The sequence below is a fragment of the Rhamphochromis longiceps genome, linkage group LG3 (genome assembly GCF_057381845.1).
Source record: "Rhamphochromis longiceps isolate RC_006_pf linkage group LG3, R_longiceps_female_GT1.1, whole genome shotgun sequence".
NCBI classification, from domain to species: domain Eukaryota; kingdom Metazoa; phylum Chordata; class Actinopteri; order Cichliformes; family Cichlidae; genus Rhamphochromis; species Rhamphochromis longiceps.
The window spans coordinates 674,577-694,488 of NC_140559.1; the positions used below are offsets into that span (position 1 = coordinate 674,577).

At 38.6% G+C, this 19,912-nt stretch overlaps 2 protein-coding genes across 3 annotated transcripts; one reads left to right on the forward strand and one right to left on the reverse strand.

Annotated features, from left to right (window-relative positions):
* Positions 1-182: 182 nt before the first annotated feature.
* On the forward strand, positions 183-7,717 carry LOC146672418 (programmed cell death 1 ligand 1-like). 2 transcript variants are annotated; one of them, XM_085386899.1, is made up of 3 exons: positions 183-372; positions 6,156-6,497; positions 7,042-7,717. In XM_085386899.1, exons 1-3 carry the CDS (start codon positions 306-308, stop codon positions 7,245-7,247), a joined length of 615 nt encoding a protein of 204 aa, XP_085243025.1. In that variant the 5' UTR covers positions 183-305; the 3' UTR covers positions 7,248-7,717. The 2 variants fall into 2 exon arrangements, with proteins under 2 accessions (XP_085243025.1, XP_085243035.1); XM_085386909.1 differs by having other exon boundaries at positions 6,165-6,497; positions 7,042-7,710.
* Positions 7,642-19,807, reverse strand: LOC146672419 (low affinity immunoglobulin gamma Fc region receptor III-A-like). The gene is made up of 8 exons (XM_085402574.1): positions 19,738-19,807; positions 17,674-17,937; positions 17,349-17,594; positions 17,092-17,262; positions 16,842-16,934; positions 12,671-12,769; positions 10,547-10,633; positions 7,642-7,750 (listed from the first exon to the last, which is right to left on the reverse strand). Exons 1-8 carry the CDS (start codon positions 19,805-19,807, stop codon positions 7,734-7,736), a joined length of 1,047 nt encoding a protein of 348 aa, XP_085258700.1. The 3' UTR covers positions 7,642-7,733.
* Positions 19,808-19,912: the final 105 nt, after the last annotated feature.

The window sequence follows — 19,912 nt, forward strand, 5'->3', positions numbered from 1 at the left end:
CAGTATTTCGACATGGATTCAACATTTACTTTGCTCTGAGATTGCAGTCTTGAACATAAAGATGACTCGGATTAAAAAAAGAAACATTATTTCAAAGACATCTTGCTGTCTGGGATTAAACCAAACTGACAGGTTGAGCAAATGCATCGCTGTGAAGGCTTTTCTGTAAATCACGTGACTCCTCCCTACTGTGCCGGTTGTTCCCTGCAGACAGTTAAACACTGACCAAACTGTCTCTGGTAAACAGACGAGTTTTAATCTACATCACCTGTCCTGTATCAACGAACGGAGCAGAAGAGAAAGACATGGAGTTAAAATCAGTGATATCGCTGTTTCTCTTACTCTGTTTGCTGGGACATCTGGACTGTACAGGTAAGCCGTGTGTACCTATGTGAATAAATCTGTCACCGAAGGACAGGTAACAGGGAGAGATTGCTGGAGTTTTAGAAGTCACTGTACTGGCACTGTGTAAGAATCTTTGTTTCCTCGGGAGAGCAAAAAAGTTTCCGCTCTGGTTCATTTTACGGTCGTTGCTTTCAGAGTCAGTGTGGAGGAAATGTAGGTACACAGGTAATGGTGACAGGAGAGTGGAAATGGATTTAAATCTTAGACTACACTTAAAAAACTCTCGGCCCTTTTCAGTTTGAACTTTGACGTTACCTTCATGTAATGGTGGTGACGCTAGAGACAAGCCTCGGCTCACCTGTATGAGGAGCAGGTGAGGAGCTGCTGTAACAATAAATTGTAACTTCTAAACAATAACAGAGTGGATTAGATTAATAGTAACGATGTTTTTCTTTTTCCTGTTAAAACACGGCGTGAGACTAAAAGGGTGTAATTCAGTAAACACACTTAAGGGAGGATATTTCCGTGTGCGTAATGGTGGAGTCGCTGTGGACGACACAAAGATGAAGGGTAATGTTTGATTAGACCTGTCTGTAAACCGTAAACCATCTTATCGATATTGAGACTTTTACTGATGATGTGCTTGTCTGAGAGAGAAATATATTCCAAGCTAAATATTCGATTACTTCAAGAACCTCGCTTTCTCTTTCGTTTAGTTTCATTTTAACTCTAACGTCATTCATGTAAATTCGGTGACGCTCGAAAGAAACTTGAGCTTACCTGTGGGAGGGGCGCGCATAGAGCAGGTGAGGAGCTTTGGTTCCTGATAGAAACGTCACATTTAACAAACCTCTGTGTTTAGCTGTAGAACAGACTTTATTTTATTTTTCTTTCGCTCAGTATACCGTGTTAGACAAAAAGGGCAGTCAGTGCATACACTCGGAGTGGGGAGTTGGCATTGTTGTAATTAAACGAGACTGGAGATTCATTTGTGATAACAGGACCTAACTGTAAATTCCTTAACATCAAAAATAAAACACAATCAAGTGTATGCATGAAATTCTCAATAGATCTGCGTATTATTTTTCAAGTTTTACATTTTACAGTTATTTCAAATGATTTACTGAAATTGTGATTTTTTTTTTTTTTTTTAAAAAAGTAGACAATGTAGTTGAGAAATATGGAAACATCTAAATATTTGAATATTTCAATAAATGGACTTATTGGAGTTTAGACAGTTGAAACATACATAGTGTATGTTGAGAAAGATATTTTAGTAAGATTTAAAATCTCAAATAAATCAGATGGAAACTTTTCCTGGAATTTTAAGCAAGAAAACGTGTTTTTGTTAACATAATTGTGTCAGTTGGGAAGAAACACATTTGCAGAAATATTAAGAAACCAAAAACTTAAATGACCGAAACTTTTAATCTTTGCTTCTTACTCTGGGTGCTGTTGGTATTGTAACCTGTAAGACTGAACCACAGTTTATCTTGCTAACATCATTGTCTGTACTCAATCATCACACACCGGAACTGCATTAGCAAATGTTGTTGTAATGATTTTATACTTCAGAGGACCCGAATTCTTCACAGCCATGAACCATAAGACATTTCTTAACATTTGTTTTATTTTTGAAACTGGCAGAGTTCAGTTTAGATGAGGACTGTTTAAAACACAGTTTAAATGAGACCTCACAGCACTACTGTCAGGGTTCTAGTTGTATCCTCTGAAACACTTTGTAGGACTTCCTTATTAAAATGCACAATTTTACTCTAGACTATGTTGATGTATATTCTAATACATCTAAACATGAGACAAATGTGTGCATTTGTGATAGTTTTATACAAGAATAATAATTATATTGTTGTACGGCTGAGGATAATGTCCTTGTCTGTACTTATAGACATTACATTGGTCTGTTAAACAAACACAAGTCAACAAATCTCCATATTAAACGTCCTGGACATGACTGTAAAGCACAAACAAATTTGTATTACTTTTCTATTCATAGAGTAAATGAAAATATTTGAACCAGTTGCCGACAAGCAAAGACAAAAAGTTCTTTAAACTCAGGTTTTAGGTCTTTAAAGCAGAACTGAGTTCACAATTTAACAAACAGGATATGAATAAACCAGCAGTGAAGGATTTTTATTCACATATTACCTCACACACAGTTTTTTTTCTCTTATCATCATCTTTTGTTTGATACAATCATTGTAAAGTTCAGCTTAATTCAGTTTGATTTATATAGCATCAAGTCACAACAACAGTAACCTCAAGATGCTTAAAATGAACATGTTATTTAAATTATTTGATTAAAGTTTAATATTTTCAAGAATTAAGTTTAATATTAGAGCAGCAGGGTGGTGCAGTGATTGGCACTGTTGCCTCACAGCAAGTTCAGGCCGGGGTCTTTCCCTGTTTGTAAGTTCTTGTGTTTCCGTGGGCTCTCTCCAGCTTCCTGCCACAGTCCAAAGACACGCAGTTAGTGGGGTTAGGTTAGTTGATGATTCTGAATTGCCCGTAGGTGTGAATTATTGTCTGTCTCTCTGTGTTAGCTCTGTGACAGACTGGCAACCTGTCCAGGTTGCCTCTGTCACCTTAAGGCTGGTATAACCACCCCCAGCCTGTGACCCAGAATTGGATAAATGAAAGAGGACAGATGGATGGAAAGTAATTATTAGACAATGTATTGTTTTCTATTAACTGTATTTCTACTAATGAGTCTTTACTTCTTACTTTACTTCTTTACTGTCTTATTTAATTAATCATTTCAATGTAAGCAGCTATCTCCTGGAAGTTTTCAGTCTTTTGAATATGTGGCTTTACAGCTGAAGGCCCCATCCAAAGTTGTGTTTCTTAATGTTTACAGGCCTCCCAAATACTGCACAGACTTTTTTAATGACCTCAGTGAACTGCTGTCTGTGATCTGTGTTGATTTCGACTGTGTAATTATTGTTGGGGATTTTAACATCCATGTGGACAACCCTCAGGACAAAGGGACTAAAGACCTGAGTAACACTCTGGGCAACTTTGGGCTGACTCAGCATGTAACAGAGGCCACACATAATAGAGGACACACTCTTGACCTACTGATCTCCAAGGGCCTCAGCATTTCAAAGGTTACTGTGTCTGATGTGGGCGTGTCTGATCATTACTGTGTTTTCTTTGAAAGTAAAATCTCAGCCCACACAAATATATCAACAGCAGTGATCACAAAACGGTGTATAACTGAAGACAGTAGTGAGATCTTTAACCAGGTCTTCCCATTAACACCTGACCTGTCCAAAGGTTCAGTCAATGAGCTCGTCAATAGCTTCAATGCTAACATGTTAAATGTAATGGACACTATTGCCCCCATTAAGGTGAAGGTTATCTCTGGAAGGAAAAAGTCTCCATGGAGAAACTCCACACTAGTGAAAAATGAAAAAAGAGAGTGTAGGAAAGCTGAGCGCAGATGGAGAAAAGCAAACCTCCAGGTTCATTATGACATCTATAAAGAGAAACTTCACAATTATAATTTACAACTGAGGAGTGCAAGAAGGTCCTACTTCTCTGACATCATCACTAAAAACAGCCATAATGCTCGGGTCTTATTTTCTACAGTTGACAGGCTAACAAACCCTCCTGTGTCAGTGGCAGCTGAACTTCATTCGACCATGGCCTGCAATGACTTTGCCAAATTCTTCACAGACAAAATCCAAAAGATTAGACAAGCAATTGGTACATCAACAGCAGATCCAGGATATGTACTGTGTCCACCGAAAAACTGTTTAAACACCATCAAACAGTTTCACCCGATTAACAGCAAAGACCTGGAGGACATCTTAGGTCAACTGAACTCCTCCTCTTGCTGTTTAGATGTCCTGCCAACAAGTTTTTTCAAAAAGGTCTCAAAGACTTTAGAGTCAGACCTGTTACAGATCGTCAACTTTTCCTTGATGTCAGGTGTGTTTCCAGAACCACTAAAAACTGCTGTAATCAAACCTATACTGAAAAAGGACAATCTTGACAAGACACAAATGAACAACTACAGGCCGATCTCAAATCTCCCATTTTTAAGTAAGATCATTGAAAAAGCAGTTTCTCAACAGCTCAATTACTTCTTAAAACAGAATAACTGCTACGATGCCTTCCAGTCAGGTTTTAGACAGAACCACAGCACTGAAACCGCTCTGACAAAAGTGTTTAATGACATATGTCTGAATACAGACAGTGGAAAAATGTCAGTCCTAGTTTTACTGGATCTCAGTGCAGCATTTGATACAGTTGACCACAACATATTACTCAAACGACTGGAGAACTGGGCAGGTCTTTCGGGAACTGTACTAAACTGGTTCAAAACATACTTAGAAAACAGGAAATACTTTGTATCAATAGGTAACTTCACATCCGAGCAGACAAGTATCACATGTGGAGTTCCCCAAGGTTCCATCTTGGGACCCCCTCTGTTTAACATTTACATGCTCCCACTGGCACAGATTATAAAGAACAACAAAATAAACTACCACAGCTATGCAGATGACACACAAATATATATCACAATGTCACCAGGAGACCGAGGCCCTGTACAGGCTCTTGGTAAATGCATTGAGGAAATTAATGACTGGTTGTGCCACAATTTTCTCCACCTAAACAAAACTGAGGTAATAGTCTTTGGCGCCAAAGAAAAACGATTACAGGTCACCAGAGAACTTCAATCTATACATCTAAAAACCACAAACCAGGCGAGAAATTTGGGTGTAGTGATGGATGCAGACCTAAACTTAGAAAAACACATTAAGACAATAACCAAGTCAGCTTACTATCACCTCAAGAATATTTCAAGGATAAAAGATCTGATGTCTCAACAGGACCTGGAAAAACTAGTCCATGCATTCATTTTTAGTAGGCTTGATTACTGAAACAGCATCTTTACAGGTCTACCTAAAAAATCAGTCAGACAACTACAGCTCATTCAGAACTCTGCTGCTCGAGTCCTCACTAAGACCAAAAAAGTGGACCACATCAGTCCAGCTCTGAGGTCTTTACACTGGCTGCCTGTCCGTCAGAGGATAGACTTTAAAGTTCTGATGCTGGCCTATAAAGCTCTGAATGGTTTAGGACCAAAATACATCAGTGACCTTCTGACCCAGTATGAACCTTCCAGATCCCTCAGGTCATCTGGATCTGGTCTTTTATCAGTTCCCAGAGTCAGAACCAGACACGGAGAAGCTGCATTCAGCTTTTATGCTCCTTATATCTGGAACAAACTCCCAGAAAGCCTCAGATCAGCTGAAACACTCAGTTTATTTAAATCCAGGTTGAAGACTCACCTATTCTCAGCTGCATTTGAATAAAGCACCAAATCCACACTTTTAAGCTTAAATTTCAAAACTTACACTAACTACTGATCTTATCTATTTCTGATTTTATCTGTTTTGATTTTATATACTGTTTTGTTTGTTTGTTTGTTTGTTAAGTGGGTTTAGAGCTCTGGGTAGCTCCCCAGCTGGGTCTAGACTGGGTCTAGAGAGTATTTTAAATCTAGGGAATTTAAAATAGAAAGTAGCTCGTCCACAGAAGGACTGGTAGCTCCCCTTACGATAAGGGTTCAGATCGCGCGAACAGGTGTGAAATGTGTGTGTTTAGTTAGTTTGTTTGCTTGTTTTAATCAATTTTAAATCATGTTTTTTATTTGTTTTGTTTCTAATGTCTCTGTAAAGCACTTTGAATCACCTTGTTGTTGAATTGTGCTATACAAATAAATTTGCCTTGCCTTACTTCCTGTTTGTCTATTTTCTATTTACTTTTTAAAAATGTTTCAGACCAAAAAGAGTTAACAGTCAAAGGAGGAGAAGATGCCACTCTGGAGTGTTCTGGTCCCACAGATGCTACTTTAATAATGATGAGGTGGGAAAAGTCTGACCTGCAGTCAGAGGATATTGTCATCCTCTTCAGAGATGGTCGTTTTCAAGATAAGTACCAGCATGAACTATTTAAAGGTAGAGTGGTGATGAAAGATCCAAAATGGAAGGAGACTGGAGACTTTTCTGTGATTCTCAAACATGTCACCACGAACGACGCTGGAACATATGAATGTGAAGCTGGATATGATGGACAGAAACTACAGTCTCTAAACAGAGTCACTTTGAAGGTTGAAAACTCAGGTGAGTTTAATTTCAGCTTCTTCCTGGTTATGGATGTGACAGCATAACACAGGTATTATATCATACTGTATTGTATAATAGTCTGTACACTGTGTTTGCTAAACTGATTAAATTAAAATGAATTCAAAACTTGTTAAATTAATCAACAGCTCAAATTCTTGACCCAAAGGCATAATTTTAGTGACTTTTAGACACTTGAATATAGATTTATATGTTATATCTGTCAATCAAGCTGAAGTAGTCATAAATAACATGCTGTAGAGTTAAAGGCTAGAGGTGAAGCTGAGTGTTGTTGTTCCTCCAGGTGAGTGAGTAGAGTTGAGTGTGTGTGTGTGATCAGAGGTGAAGCTGCTTCCTGGTTGTTGATGTTTGTTTCTAAAGATGTTGTTGATGAGACTTTGTAGAAAGCAGCTGGTCTGAGTGATGTGATCAGAGTGCAGTAGATAATGTCTGACAGCAGTTTGAAGAGGAAATGGATTCTGTTCTGATCTTCACTCATCACCTACCTGACAGCTGACACCTCACACCTGTTTCTCACCTGCAGGTCAACCAGGAGGACAAAGTGGAGATGGAGGGAAGGAGGCTGGAGGGAAGGAGGCTGGAGTAAAGGAGAGTGGTTCTGTTGGACTGATAGTTGGTCTGTCAGTTCCTGCTGTGCTTGTTGTTGGTGTTGGTGCTGTTTTTATCTACAGAACATATAGACGTAGACAAAATCCAGATTACCGGCCCCCTGTGGATCAGGGGCTTTGAAATTCCATCAGTGGCTTCCAAACTGAACCGTGAGTCCTGCTGCTTGTTTCAGATTCATGAAAAGCCAGTTCAACATTCAGAGTGACTGATGTTGGTCCAACAGTGGACTCAGATAGTAGCAATGTCAGTTTTTGTTGCAGTTGTTGGTGTTTTGATCAACATAAGATATAAAGAACAACGTTAGGACTCACATGGCACTGAACCACAGAGACAAATGTTCTGTGGCTGAATTGTGAATCTCCTGCTGATGAAGATGGAGACAAAAATGATATGAAAACAGACAGCTGTCACCAACACGCCACAAGGATCCCTGATGTCACTTTGACACTTGAGAAGGAACTGCTTCATCAACCTCAGTCTCAGCAAAGAACAGGACTGCATCCAGAAAATGACATCAGAGTGCAGTAGATAATGTCTGACAGCAGTTTGAAGAGGAAATGGATTCTGTTCTGTTCTTCACTCATTACCTACCTGACAGCTGACACCTCACACCTGTTTCTCACCTGCAGGTCAGACAGGAGGACAAAGTGGAGGGAAGGAGGCTGGAGTAGAGGAGAGTGGTTCTGTTGGACTTACAGTTGGTCTGTCAGTTTCTGCCATGCTTCTTGTTGTTTTTGTTCTACAGAAATCGTAGAGGGCGACTTCTTCCAAATAATCCAATGATTTGTGTTCAGTGGGTTCATAACTGAGCTGTGAGTCCTGCTGCTGTTCCAGGTTATTATCAGTAAGTTCAGCATTCAGACTGACAGAGGAGAGACACAGGAAACAATAAAAAATAAAACTTTGCATTGTTTTGCATAATTATATGTTCCTGCTCACCATACCAACAAATTGCCTAATTTTAACAATAATTGTCAGTTTAAATCATTATCTGTTGTTTGTAAAATATTTTATTAGATCTTATATATAAAAAACAATAAGAATGTATTTGAATTGTTACAGATTATGATTTTTTTAAAAGTTTGTAACACATAAACATGTATCACTCAGCTACTGTACTGGTGTGGATGTTATATTCTCTTATTTTGTGTGCGCGCGCGCGCGTGTGCGCGCGCGCACACACACACACACACACACACACACACACGTGCTAGATAGGTTAGGCTACACTCTATGGTAGGAGAGCCAAAAATACAGCCTGAACCAGCCCATTGGATGGGTTTGAAAAATGGGGGGGGGGCTTAAATTTTTTTTGACAAAAATAGACAGAACAAAATTGTCAATATTTTTTTGAGTGAGTGAATAATTTAATAAAAACAGTTGTTCTTCAACTGTTTTGTCTTCAATTGTCAGCTCACTTTCATGTAATTACATTTATAGTTTTTTACAGACGCTAGGACACATTTCTCAATACTTAGGTCACGTTTGCAAAACTCCTCACACAGTGAGCACAACAGAAGTCTATGTGGGCTAAACTGAGGACCAGTTATCATTGTTTTGGCACAAAATGCATTCAATGACTACATCTCTCAAATTTCATGAATTATCTTCTCACTCAGACACAACAACTGCCAAAAATCTTTGTACGTACAGGACATTTTGCATGTACTTACATACTGTTTTCAAAACTGTTAAACTTATGGCCAAAACAATAACACAATGCAAAACTTGAAAAGACAGCAAAATGCAATAGCAATATTTTATTGAAACATATTTTAAATCTAAAAATGCAGTTTAACCAGCCACAGCTTATTCTCATTGTAGATGAACATCTACACAGGTGTTACTCCTTCAATTTTTCAACTCCTTCAATTCTGGCATGCCAGAAGATTCTTTCCTAGGTGTGTTGCCCAAGATGATATAAGATGTGATGTGGATGAGAACCTGTGGCCAAATAGAGAAGACCGAGTAGATTAGCATTACTATTGTATGTGTATCAGTGGATGGTGTGTATACAAATTCTTGTATTTTGGGATTACTTAGTGCGAAAAAAATAAAAATACATAAACAAATATTAACGAATTCTGCATGATGTCTGATTCATTCCAGTAACATATATTGAAATTATAAACAGAGATGTGTCCTTGTTTTACACAAGAAAACACTGTGTAATGCTACATGTTGTTAGTGTTTTTTAGGTCATTGTTTTGTGGGTGACAAAGTGTGTTTGTCGGCTGTCAACCTTTGCTAGTGTTCTGGAAGAATGAGTTTATTTGAGACCTGAATAAAGTGTTTTGGTAGTTGTAGTGCATTTTGAATGTGAAATGAACTGCTTTGCCAAGCTGACGGTCAGTTAGGAGAATTGTGTGAAGAGTTTTGCAAAAGTGACCTAAGTATTGGGAAATGTGTCCCAGCGGCTGTAAAAAACTGTAAAAGTCAAAGATTTGGTGCTCCTAGCTTCTCTCTCTCTTCCGTCCTCCCTGACAGACGGTTTTTCAGACAGGCTGAGCAATCAGGCTTAAAAAGAAAAACAATGATCACTTTTAGGTTTTAAACACAATTTCATAATTAATATGGGGCTGGGGTGGGGGAGTGCAGTGGTTAGCATGGTTGCCTTACTGCAAGAAGGTTCTGGATAGCAATCTGCCAGATAGGGTGTTTTTGTGTGAGATTCCTCTGAGTATTCTGGCTTCCCCCAAAAGTCCAAAAACATGCATGTTTGATTAATTGGTGATTCCTAATTGAATTATTTGGTATGTTAGCTCTGTGACAGCTGTGATGGAGACTAAATTGAATAACCAGTGCTCTGGAGAAAAGAGGAAAAAAGTCAGAAGCAAGACAGAATACATGTGTATATGAGAGAGAGGTGGACAGGTGAACATGTATGGAGTAAAAAATTTAAATATCAGGGGGATAACAGTAGGAGAGAAGCTGCAGAGAGGCGTGTAAGACTGCAACTCTGGATTGTCATATTTTGGGGGGTTTAACAAATTTGGCCAGATTTCTAGAAATGAGGGCTGCTCCATCCAAAGTTAGATGTATGGCATTTAGTAACTGTTAAAATAATGTATGTTTCCTGAGCAGAATATTTATACTAAATCTCAAGACAAGATACCTGTGGTAACTCCTCAAAAAGTACCCCTAATCTGTTTATTCCAGGCTCAATATCTTGAGCTTTAAAATCCGCTTTTTGCATTTCAAAATAATCCTTCTTTATTTTACCCTGGGCCTTGGTGGTGACCCTTAATTCACTAATTCTTCTAATTGGTTTCCAATGGCCAACAGAAGGTTTGAACAACAGCTTGGTGGGGCATGAGATGTGAAATGTCTTAGCATAAAGAGTGGGAGAAAAAGTAAATACTGCATGGTGAGCAGCTAGCTAAATTCTATCCAAAGTTATAACTAAAGAGCAGCTGTACCTCTGGTCCTGTTTGCTCTGATGGTTATCTTTCCGGATATGATGTCTTCTGTTCTCACTGCTGAGTAGACTGCAGCTGGATCACTCCCTACACAATAAAATGAATTGAAATTACTGCAGATATAACAAACATTACAGTACTGTTATATTTAAAAAGAAAATACACGAGCACTGCTGGTACAGTTCTCTTGGATGTTTTATGCCATGTTTGATCATAATCGTCCATTTATTCTCAGTGTTGCTATAACCAGTAATGTAGTTAATGCACTACAGCTGTGACAAATATTTTATTATTTGTAATGTTACATCATGAGAAGAGTAAGAGAAGTAAGAGAAGAGTAAGTAATAAGGAATAATTTTAATAAACCACAGCAGCTTTTCACACTTTTTTTCTTATCCTTTTCTCATCATCTCTTTGCTATATGGAACAGTGACCATATGGAACTGTTTGTGTGCAAACTGAAGGTAGAAAACCACAAAGCTGCCAGAAGCTATTAATATAGACTGACACACTTCACCACAGAGCACAAAGCAAACTGTTGCTTTGCAACATGGATGCTATTATTAACCAAATCAAAATAGACTGGAGCAAGAATTCTCATTAGCTTCAGAACACAAAAACAGGATGCTGCATCTGTGGTTACAAACCGAACGTTGGCTGTACCTGAAAGCAGGCAGTTAGTCATCTTTGTTCTGTTTAATCTGTCTCTTTATACATCCTGCTAACAGCTTGTGTGTGAACAAAACCCGAGTAGCAGAGACATGGGCACCTCTTCTGAGCTGCTATTGGCAATTGTTGCTCAATTGCAAAACTGCTGAATGATCTGTTGCCCAAAGGTTGGCAGAAAGTCACAACGACATTATACCTCAAAACAAGATAATTAACTTTTTCTTTTCTTTTTTTTTTTTTGTGTCCCGTTTGGATCTTTGGCCATCAGAATTGTTGTCTTAAGGCCAAGAAAGATGCCAAGCGGATTTATTTTACCAAGTGGATCATCATGGCCTTGCCATATTGGTCCATTTGATTGACCTTTATTATAATTATGAATTTATTTTATTTTCAGTTGCTACAAACGGGACAGACATGACTGTGGGATAGGACAGGGAGAGAGAATGAAAGAAAGAGAGGGAGAGAAAGAAAACCAAAGGGGAGAAGAGACGGTGAGAAGGGGGGGAAGAAAGAAAAAAACAAACAAACAAAAAAAACAAAACACCTGGGTCACCTGTATGGAGAAAAAAAAAACAGAAGAGAAAGCAAACAACAAAGAGCAACATAATAAAAAAAACGGCACCATCACAATAAACTAGCTAGCAGTAGATATCAGTAGATACTAAATAATAAACGATATTGTGCAGCACGCAAGATAGACAGCGCACAATGTGCTTTGAGGCAGCAGCCAAGAAAGCTGTAGTCCGCGTCTGTGAATACCCATGTGTACACCTGTGTGCATACCTGTGTGGATCAGCATGCTTGCATTCCAAAGGTTTCTCCATGTAACAATCTGCTAGGGAGTGTGGGGAGCCACAGCCCCGTCCTCCAGGGCATGAAGCAGGTATGGAGGAGATCAAAACTCCAGACATCCAGAGGCCCCCAGAACACAAGAGACCAAGGAAGACCAACAGAGGGGCAGCCGCGCCACTGTCCCAGTAAGAGCTGAGGAGAGTCCCAGATGAGGGCTCACTCAGCAGCCGCGGAGCAGAAGCCAGGAGGAGTTGCAGTGACGCGCCCGTGAGCTCCGCCGGCAGCCAGCTGTGCCTGAGTGACCGAGCCCCAGGCCGAGAGGCCGGGGGCACCCCACCTCCGAAGTGGCCCGAGCGAGCCCCAGGCTCCAGGCCGCGATAAGCGGCCGCCAAGGAGTGAGCCGGTGTGTACCCGATAATTAACTTTTTCATAATGTCCAGGATTCTGGTGAGCGATTTAAAATAACCAATTCTGCAAAACTCAGAATACGCCTGGTAGCCTGGTGTTACTTACCAGATGTCACTAGTTACTAAGATGGAGATCATTATAAAAATTTAACATTTTAATGTATTATTACGATTTTAATGTTAACATTTAGATTAAAACAAAGCATCAGTTCTTGAGTGTAGAAGTGAACCAAGAGACAAAGAAGAACAGATGTACCTCTCATCTTTGATTTATTTTTCTTGTCTCTTGTGATGATTTCTCCGTAAGTGACATCTTCAGTTCTTACTGCTGAGTAGACTGCGGCTGGATCACTCTCTGCACAATAAACACACAATAATACACACACAGAGGACATTACTGCAGATCATGCAGAGTTGCTGATAGTGATAGTGATATTGATATTGATATTGATACTGCTCCTGCAGAAAGATTTTTGAATCTTTTCATTTACTATTCATATTGTTATATCGGTCTAAAATAAATTAACATAAACACTCCTTTACAGATAAATCCAGGATCTGTCACGGTGAGTTGTGTGGCTGTCAGTGGCTGGACCCACGTGCAGGACTCGGAGACAAAACATTAACTTAAACGACGGCTTTATTTGCTGGACAGTCACCTTTGGACGATACATAAACAACAACTTAAACTAACTAGACAGGAGATGCTGAAGGAAGACGACCATGGATACACACACAACAAACGTGGAGGATGCAACAACTGGCAGGGAAAAACACAGGGCTTAAATACATACTGAGGTGATTAGGGAATGTGAAACAGGAGGAGAGCACAGCTGGGACTCATCAGACATGACAAGACAAGGAGAGGCAAAACTCAACACATTGACATAGTACACAGACTTTCAAAGTAAAACAGGAAACTGAACAGACGAGGACTAAACTAGGGGATACAGTGACAGAAATCAAACCCAAGAGAATCAAAACACATCATGAAAACAAAGATAACTAATACAAACAGAAAAACACTGAGTCCACAGACTCAGGACCGTGACAGGATCAGGATGAGGCCCCTTTTTCAGGTTCATGGCCTTTTTTGTGATGCACAATATAGGCTATCTGTCTTGATAGACTAAAATAAATTATTCTACCTACCATCATGCAGACACTGCCTTGATACAATTTAAACATTTTCACATCTATTCTCTGCATGTTATTTTATTGTTATATTTATATTTACACATACATAGTTTAAATAACTTAACTCTGTTAAAACTATTCCCCTCAGTTATGGCCGCTTCATGTTTATTGGCATCAGCAGCATCAGATGGGCTTATCTGCTGCTTCAATGCTACAAAAACATTCCATTTAAGAATTATTTAATATTACACAGATCATCCTGGAACCTATAAATTGTGTTTATTTTCATCTTAAAACTAAGGATTGTCGTGAATTATCCTCCACTTATTGGGTTCTAATAAGCTAATGACCTTGGTCATATTAATTTGTTTTATAGCAAAGGTTGTGCTGACCTTATTGGCCATGCTGAAAATACAGAGTTTGATCTGTATAATCTCTTTATCAACTGCACCTGGGATCTGTCCTCTCGTAAACAGGTTAGTTAACACAGTATATTTTTCAGTATCTTCCTCCAACGTCTTTCTTTTTTTGAGCTTAGCCTTTTCAATTCCTTGTGGCCTCGTGCTGCCCTCTATAATCACAGACTGATGCCTAACAGTGTTCCTGTCACATGCTTCACCAAGTTTGATATCACACCCTCTGGCGGACAGAGGCTCAGAGATATACAGATATATGGAGGGAGATGTTGCAACAGTTTGAAAATACAACACGTTGGAGAAAAAAAACAAAAAACATTGCAAAACGTTCCATGGTCCATGGTCGGAATTCACATTTGTGTCTGTGTGTGCCTGTTTGTCTGTGTCTATATGTCAGGTCGAGTATTAGACGCCACCTCTCTGGGAACATCTCAGGCCCTCCAAAGTATGGAGGCCTATCTCCCCCCACCACACTCCCTGCCGGTGGCTGATGCCCTCAGCCGTCGGTGCATTGGTGGTTCTTGGTGTCTGGGGCTGGGAGCTCAGGTATGTACCGGCTCACTCCCGGTGGCTGCTTGGCGGGGCCTGGCTCGGTCGGGCCTCTTTCCAAGCAAAAGCTTGCAAAAGCTTGGCAGGGACTCTCAACCATTTTTTTTCCTACTCAAACCTTTTCTTCTGTTCCAAAAAGTTGATTCTGTTCATCTGGTTTTTAGTGGGAGAAAAGCTACGTCCAGATGAACAGAATCAACTTTTGGGGATTTCCTTACCATGATGATTGCGCATGCATCAAGACCTTGTCTCCTGTTTTGTGGCCAGCCAGGGAGCATAAGCATTTTACTTTTTTGGTTTCACTTTATTGTCCACTGTTTCCTTTTCTGCTGGTTGTTTTGGTATTATAGAAGCTACTACTTAATGGTGTGAGGTAATTATAAATAGTTTGTAAGATTGTAAAATGTATTTCATGCACACGGTTTTTTGTTTGGAGACTCGGCTTATGTATAACTTGAGTTGTTGCCCTGTTATGTTGCACCACTTTTGCCACAGGGGTCATAACACTTGGCAAGCTCCAGTTTTGATTTTTTTTTCTCATCCTATATCAGCGTTTATGTGATGGTAGTTTATGAGTAGCAACAGTATCATTCAAATGAATATTGCAGCAACTTTCCACGCCATAAAATTGCAGTGGTGTGCGACGCAATCAGTGCTAAGTGTATACTGGTGCCTTAATTCTAGAAATACCAGAGCTGTTGAATGAAATTCACATCATGTCTTCATTTCTATGGACCTTTTTGTTAAGAGCAGTGGCAGATTATGGAACTTCTCAATAGTTCCAGATGTTAGCAACATACGCTCGCAGGACATCCCATTTAACAACTCTGGGTAACAATAACTGTTCAGACAGATCCATTTATACCTTAATAATTTTCAAACTTGAAAGTCTGTCACTTAATTTAAATTTGCATTGAAGCACTGCAAGATATATTTGTAGTCTCCGTGTATCATGTGACAGCTCCAGTTCTGAAGCCCTGCTGATGTGACTTTGGCTCTGAGAAAGAAGAGCGATGGGCCAAACCAGCAGAAACATTTCAGATTCTAATAAACTACTAAACTACTAAATATCTTTATATAGGTTACTTAGAATTTGTGAACAGTGAAGACACTGATAATCCAAATGTTGGTGTTAAAAAATATGAAAGTGAAGGAAAAACGGCACTGGAAGTTCTTATTTCAAATCGTAATTTAAAAAAAAATCTGAATATTTACTAACTTTTATTAACAATTTTGAATTCATGACAGTGTGCACAGTTTATCAATAAGTTATAGATATTCCTTTTTAGAAAAAAAACAAACACAAAATAAAAACAAAAAGAAGAAGCCTACAAACTTTTTTTCGCTAATGATAAACAGGAAAGTGGACGACAGCGGAGCTGTTTTTTTTTATTTTTTGTTAACCACAAAGAGTAAATCCAGTGCGCAAACAACACTCAGCAGTGAGATTTTAAAGATGAGTACATTTGAAAAAAGCTTCAATACAATCAATGGGAAAATGAAAGCTTTGTACCGATATTGGTTTAAAGTGTAAAAATATGGACTGTAATGTAAGGTTATAAGTCAACCATTAAATCAATAAAATACATATTTTTAATTTAAAAGCAACACTTATTTTCACAATTCTAATAATCTCAACATAGAAAAGGTTTTTCTTTTTGTAGTTTGTTTTCCTAATTTTTATTCTTCTTTACTCTATAATAAAACCAGATCTTAATTATTTATGAATTTGAAGATCAGAGAAAAAGTCCTCCTGGATAAAACTATGAGCATAATGCACATGTGGACATTTTTACTATTTTAATTTTAAATGTAATTTTGAAAAAAACTAAAAAAAAATAAGTGACATCCTTTTAAATTGTTGCATTTTATTTTCTGTTTTTATTTTATTTTATCTTTTCTTTATTAGTGAATAGTGGTGTTCTCCCTGCTGAACAGAGTGCAGCTGGATCACTCTCTGCACAATATAAAACACATGCAGAGGACCGAGTTGGTGCCTTTTTAAATGTATGTGTCTGAAAAATACTATGGCTGACTGTGCAGGTAATAGTACTATTTAAATGTTTTTAGTGCTAATTAACAGGTGTCTGTGTGATGCAATGGATATAGCTTGCAAGCAATTCCGTACACTATTGTCTCATCCAAATATACTTCTAGCTAAAAAATAAAAATAAAAAATAAATAAATAAAGACAATATGGTATGCTTGTATCCCATAATCTTGGGTCCTAACTCTTTGCAAACCCTGAAACATAAAAATGCCCAGTGTTCTCAACACTACACAATCGTGCAACCCCACCCCCAACCCAGCAAAATACAATATTACCTCTTTGTCTGGCTGACTGTAGTTGGTGAGTTGATATTTTGATGTCACTGTAAATGATGTCATCTGTGATGTCTTCTCCATTTTCTTTTTGATCTGCTGAAATGAACCAATAATGTTTAAGAAAGTTGTTTCCCTCTGCCATAGAGAATAAATACTAACACTAATGCTAATGTAATCATAATGAGTGTATACTTTACTTTATTCTACAAAACAAACCTGGACACGTATAGTCTACAAGTCTGAGTCTCACCTTCAGGTTTCCTATGAACAAGTCGTCTAATCAGCAGAACCAGTATCACCAGAAGAACCAAAACACAGACTGGTGCAGCAATCAACACAGGGAGGTTGATATGGACATATGACACGTGTTTATTATCAGGAGGAGGTGTGGATGTAGGTGGAGGTGTGGTGGTGTTTCTCTCTAAAATAAAGCAAACACAGTCATTAAGTTGTCGTCACATTGTGAATGTTGAAACCTGCAGAAACACAGACAGGTGAGTGTGTCACCTGTGACAGTGATCCAGCTGGATGGAGACTCTCCATGACCGCTGATGTCACACTTGTAGAGGCCTTCATCAGACCTGGAAACATGCTGGATGGTCATGTGACCTGTAGGCTGCTTCCTGATGAGGGAGCCATCTTTATAGAAAGCAGCTGGGAGGTTGGAGGGAGTGGTCTTTGTTTTACAGAGCAGAGTGACGTCATCTCCCTCCATCACAGGGAGGACAGGACTCTGCAGGATCACTGATCCACCTCAACACAGAGACAAACTACAGCATTTCATCCATTTACACACAGCTTCATCAACACTAACTCCACACACTCAGCTTACCAGTGACTGTCAGGTTAACCATGTTACTGATGGGACCCTCTCTGGACTCACACCAGTAAACTCCACTTTCAAGTGGGTCAATGTAGCTGATGTTGCAGGAAGAACCAGCTGGTTTTCCCCACCCATCTCCACACTGAGTCCTCTGTTGTTTGCTTGTGTTTCTCCTCAGAGTCCATCCAGCAGAGCTGTCATCCTCCTCACAGCTCAGAGACACAAAGTCGTCTTTAAAAAACTGAGAGCTGCTGGGACTCACAGTCAGACGAGCTGTGGAGAATTCAATGTAATCTGATTCTGTATTCTGATTAAAACTTAAAAGCCGTGCTGTGTTTTATAACCCACCATTCAGTGGTGGCTTGTAAGAACATATTACCAAAAACAATATATTACAATAACCACATAGTATTTGCTTCTAATAAAATATATTTGTTTTCCTAATTTCCATAATCACTTTATGTTTAATAATCAAAGATTACTGTTAGTAGTTAGTAAGACAACAGGCTAATATCAGACTTAGCGGGAACCAAAAAATATGGTATCGGAGAATTAAAATTTTCCTTTTCTGTCAAGATTGGCAGATTTAGAGAGACTGAGAAAATTAAGCTATACCTAAAATCACATAAAACACATAAGCTTAGTATGGAGTCATGTCCAGACCAGATAAAGAGTTCTTAGATCACATAGAATGTGGCTGTCCAAAAAAGCTTTTCTTGAACAGTTCCAGTTTTTACTCCATGATAAATGCTTCTTGGAGACATAGATAAGGTAGACTCATAGGTTTGTTGATATTTCATTACTTTCAGGTACACCACAATGCAAGAAGTAATAATGCAGTAATTTAAAAAAAAAATTCTGGTATTGTTTGCTTATTAACTCCATTAACAACATGTAGAAAAGGATGTTTAACACACTTTATTGGGTTTAGATTGTCATATGCTAAACTTACTGACCTTGGTTTGCTGTGTAGCACAGAAGTGAGGTCAGAACTAAAGAGAAATAACATTCAGGTTAGTCTAAGCTTTGAGTTGTTTAAATTACAGCAAATTTCTGGTACAATAGTTTCCCTCTATTTGCCTCATTTTACAGTGACTTAAAACATCTGTAGACTCAGTAGATTTTCCAGTTATCAACACATTTACAGCACGATTTTTAACATAGTATGTGCCACAAATCTAATGTGGCAGCATTTGGTATGAGACTTGTGCTCATGTATATTTTTGATGAGTCCTGTGTAAATTCCATGTGTTGTTTTGTAAATGTTTGTCAAACTATTTCTTTCCTTCATAATAAATTCTTGTGTGGACCTTGTGATATTGCCTGTGTAGCTGCATTCTGCAGCTGAAAGCACAGCTGGAGCCAGTTATCGCTGACAAATCGCCTGGTGATATGCTGGACTTTGGTGCATGTACCTCAAAGGGTCTTAATGTTACATTTGCTAGGGCAGGCTTTGTATGCAGCTATACCTTTTCTCTTTTCCTTTAATACAGGAATCATTTCCTCTGAACCTTCTTCCAACTACTCTGCTAAATTGATGTTCGTCTTGCCAAAAGTGGACATTGCAGAATTGTAGATGGTGTTTTTGAAGTCCATTTTCATTCATTATCCCCATACCAAACTTTTCTTCTTTCTGTTGCTTGATGTGCATTTGTTAATACACTTTTTGTTGACTTTTTTTGTTCCATAACCCTCAGGATCATTAAGAATTTCCAAATGACTGTCTTACTAAGTCCAACCTCAGCAGCGATGGAGCGCTGTGAGAGATCCTGCTTATGCAGTTCAACAACCCTCCACGTTCAAAAAGGGAATGGTTTTTTTTTTTGCCATTGCCATCAGAATATCATGACACAGCCTGACAGAAAACTACAATGAATCCACATTTTTACACAGAATTGGCTTTTTAATGGCATGTGGTCCTAAACTTTTGATCAGCTGTGAAAGCAGCCTGTTTCAGTTCAAGCGTTGTTTTCAATACATGCTTTTTTGCCATTTTTCAAGTGGTTTTAAACTTTTGATCGCAACTGTATAAAAAGAAATATGGTATCTAACCAAATGCTTACTCTGCATTACCTTGGCCTCCAGTAACACTGTGAGAAATCTTGGAATCATTTTTGACGATGATATGTCCTTCAAAGCACATATTACAAAATATGTAGGACTCTTTTCTTCCATTTGAACAACATCTCCAAAGTTAGAAATATCCTGTCTCAGAGTGACGCTGAAAAACTAGTTCATGCATTTATTA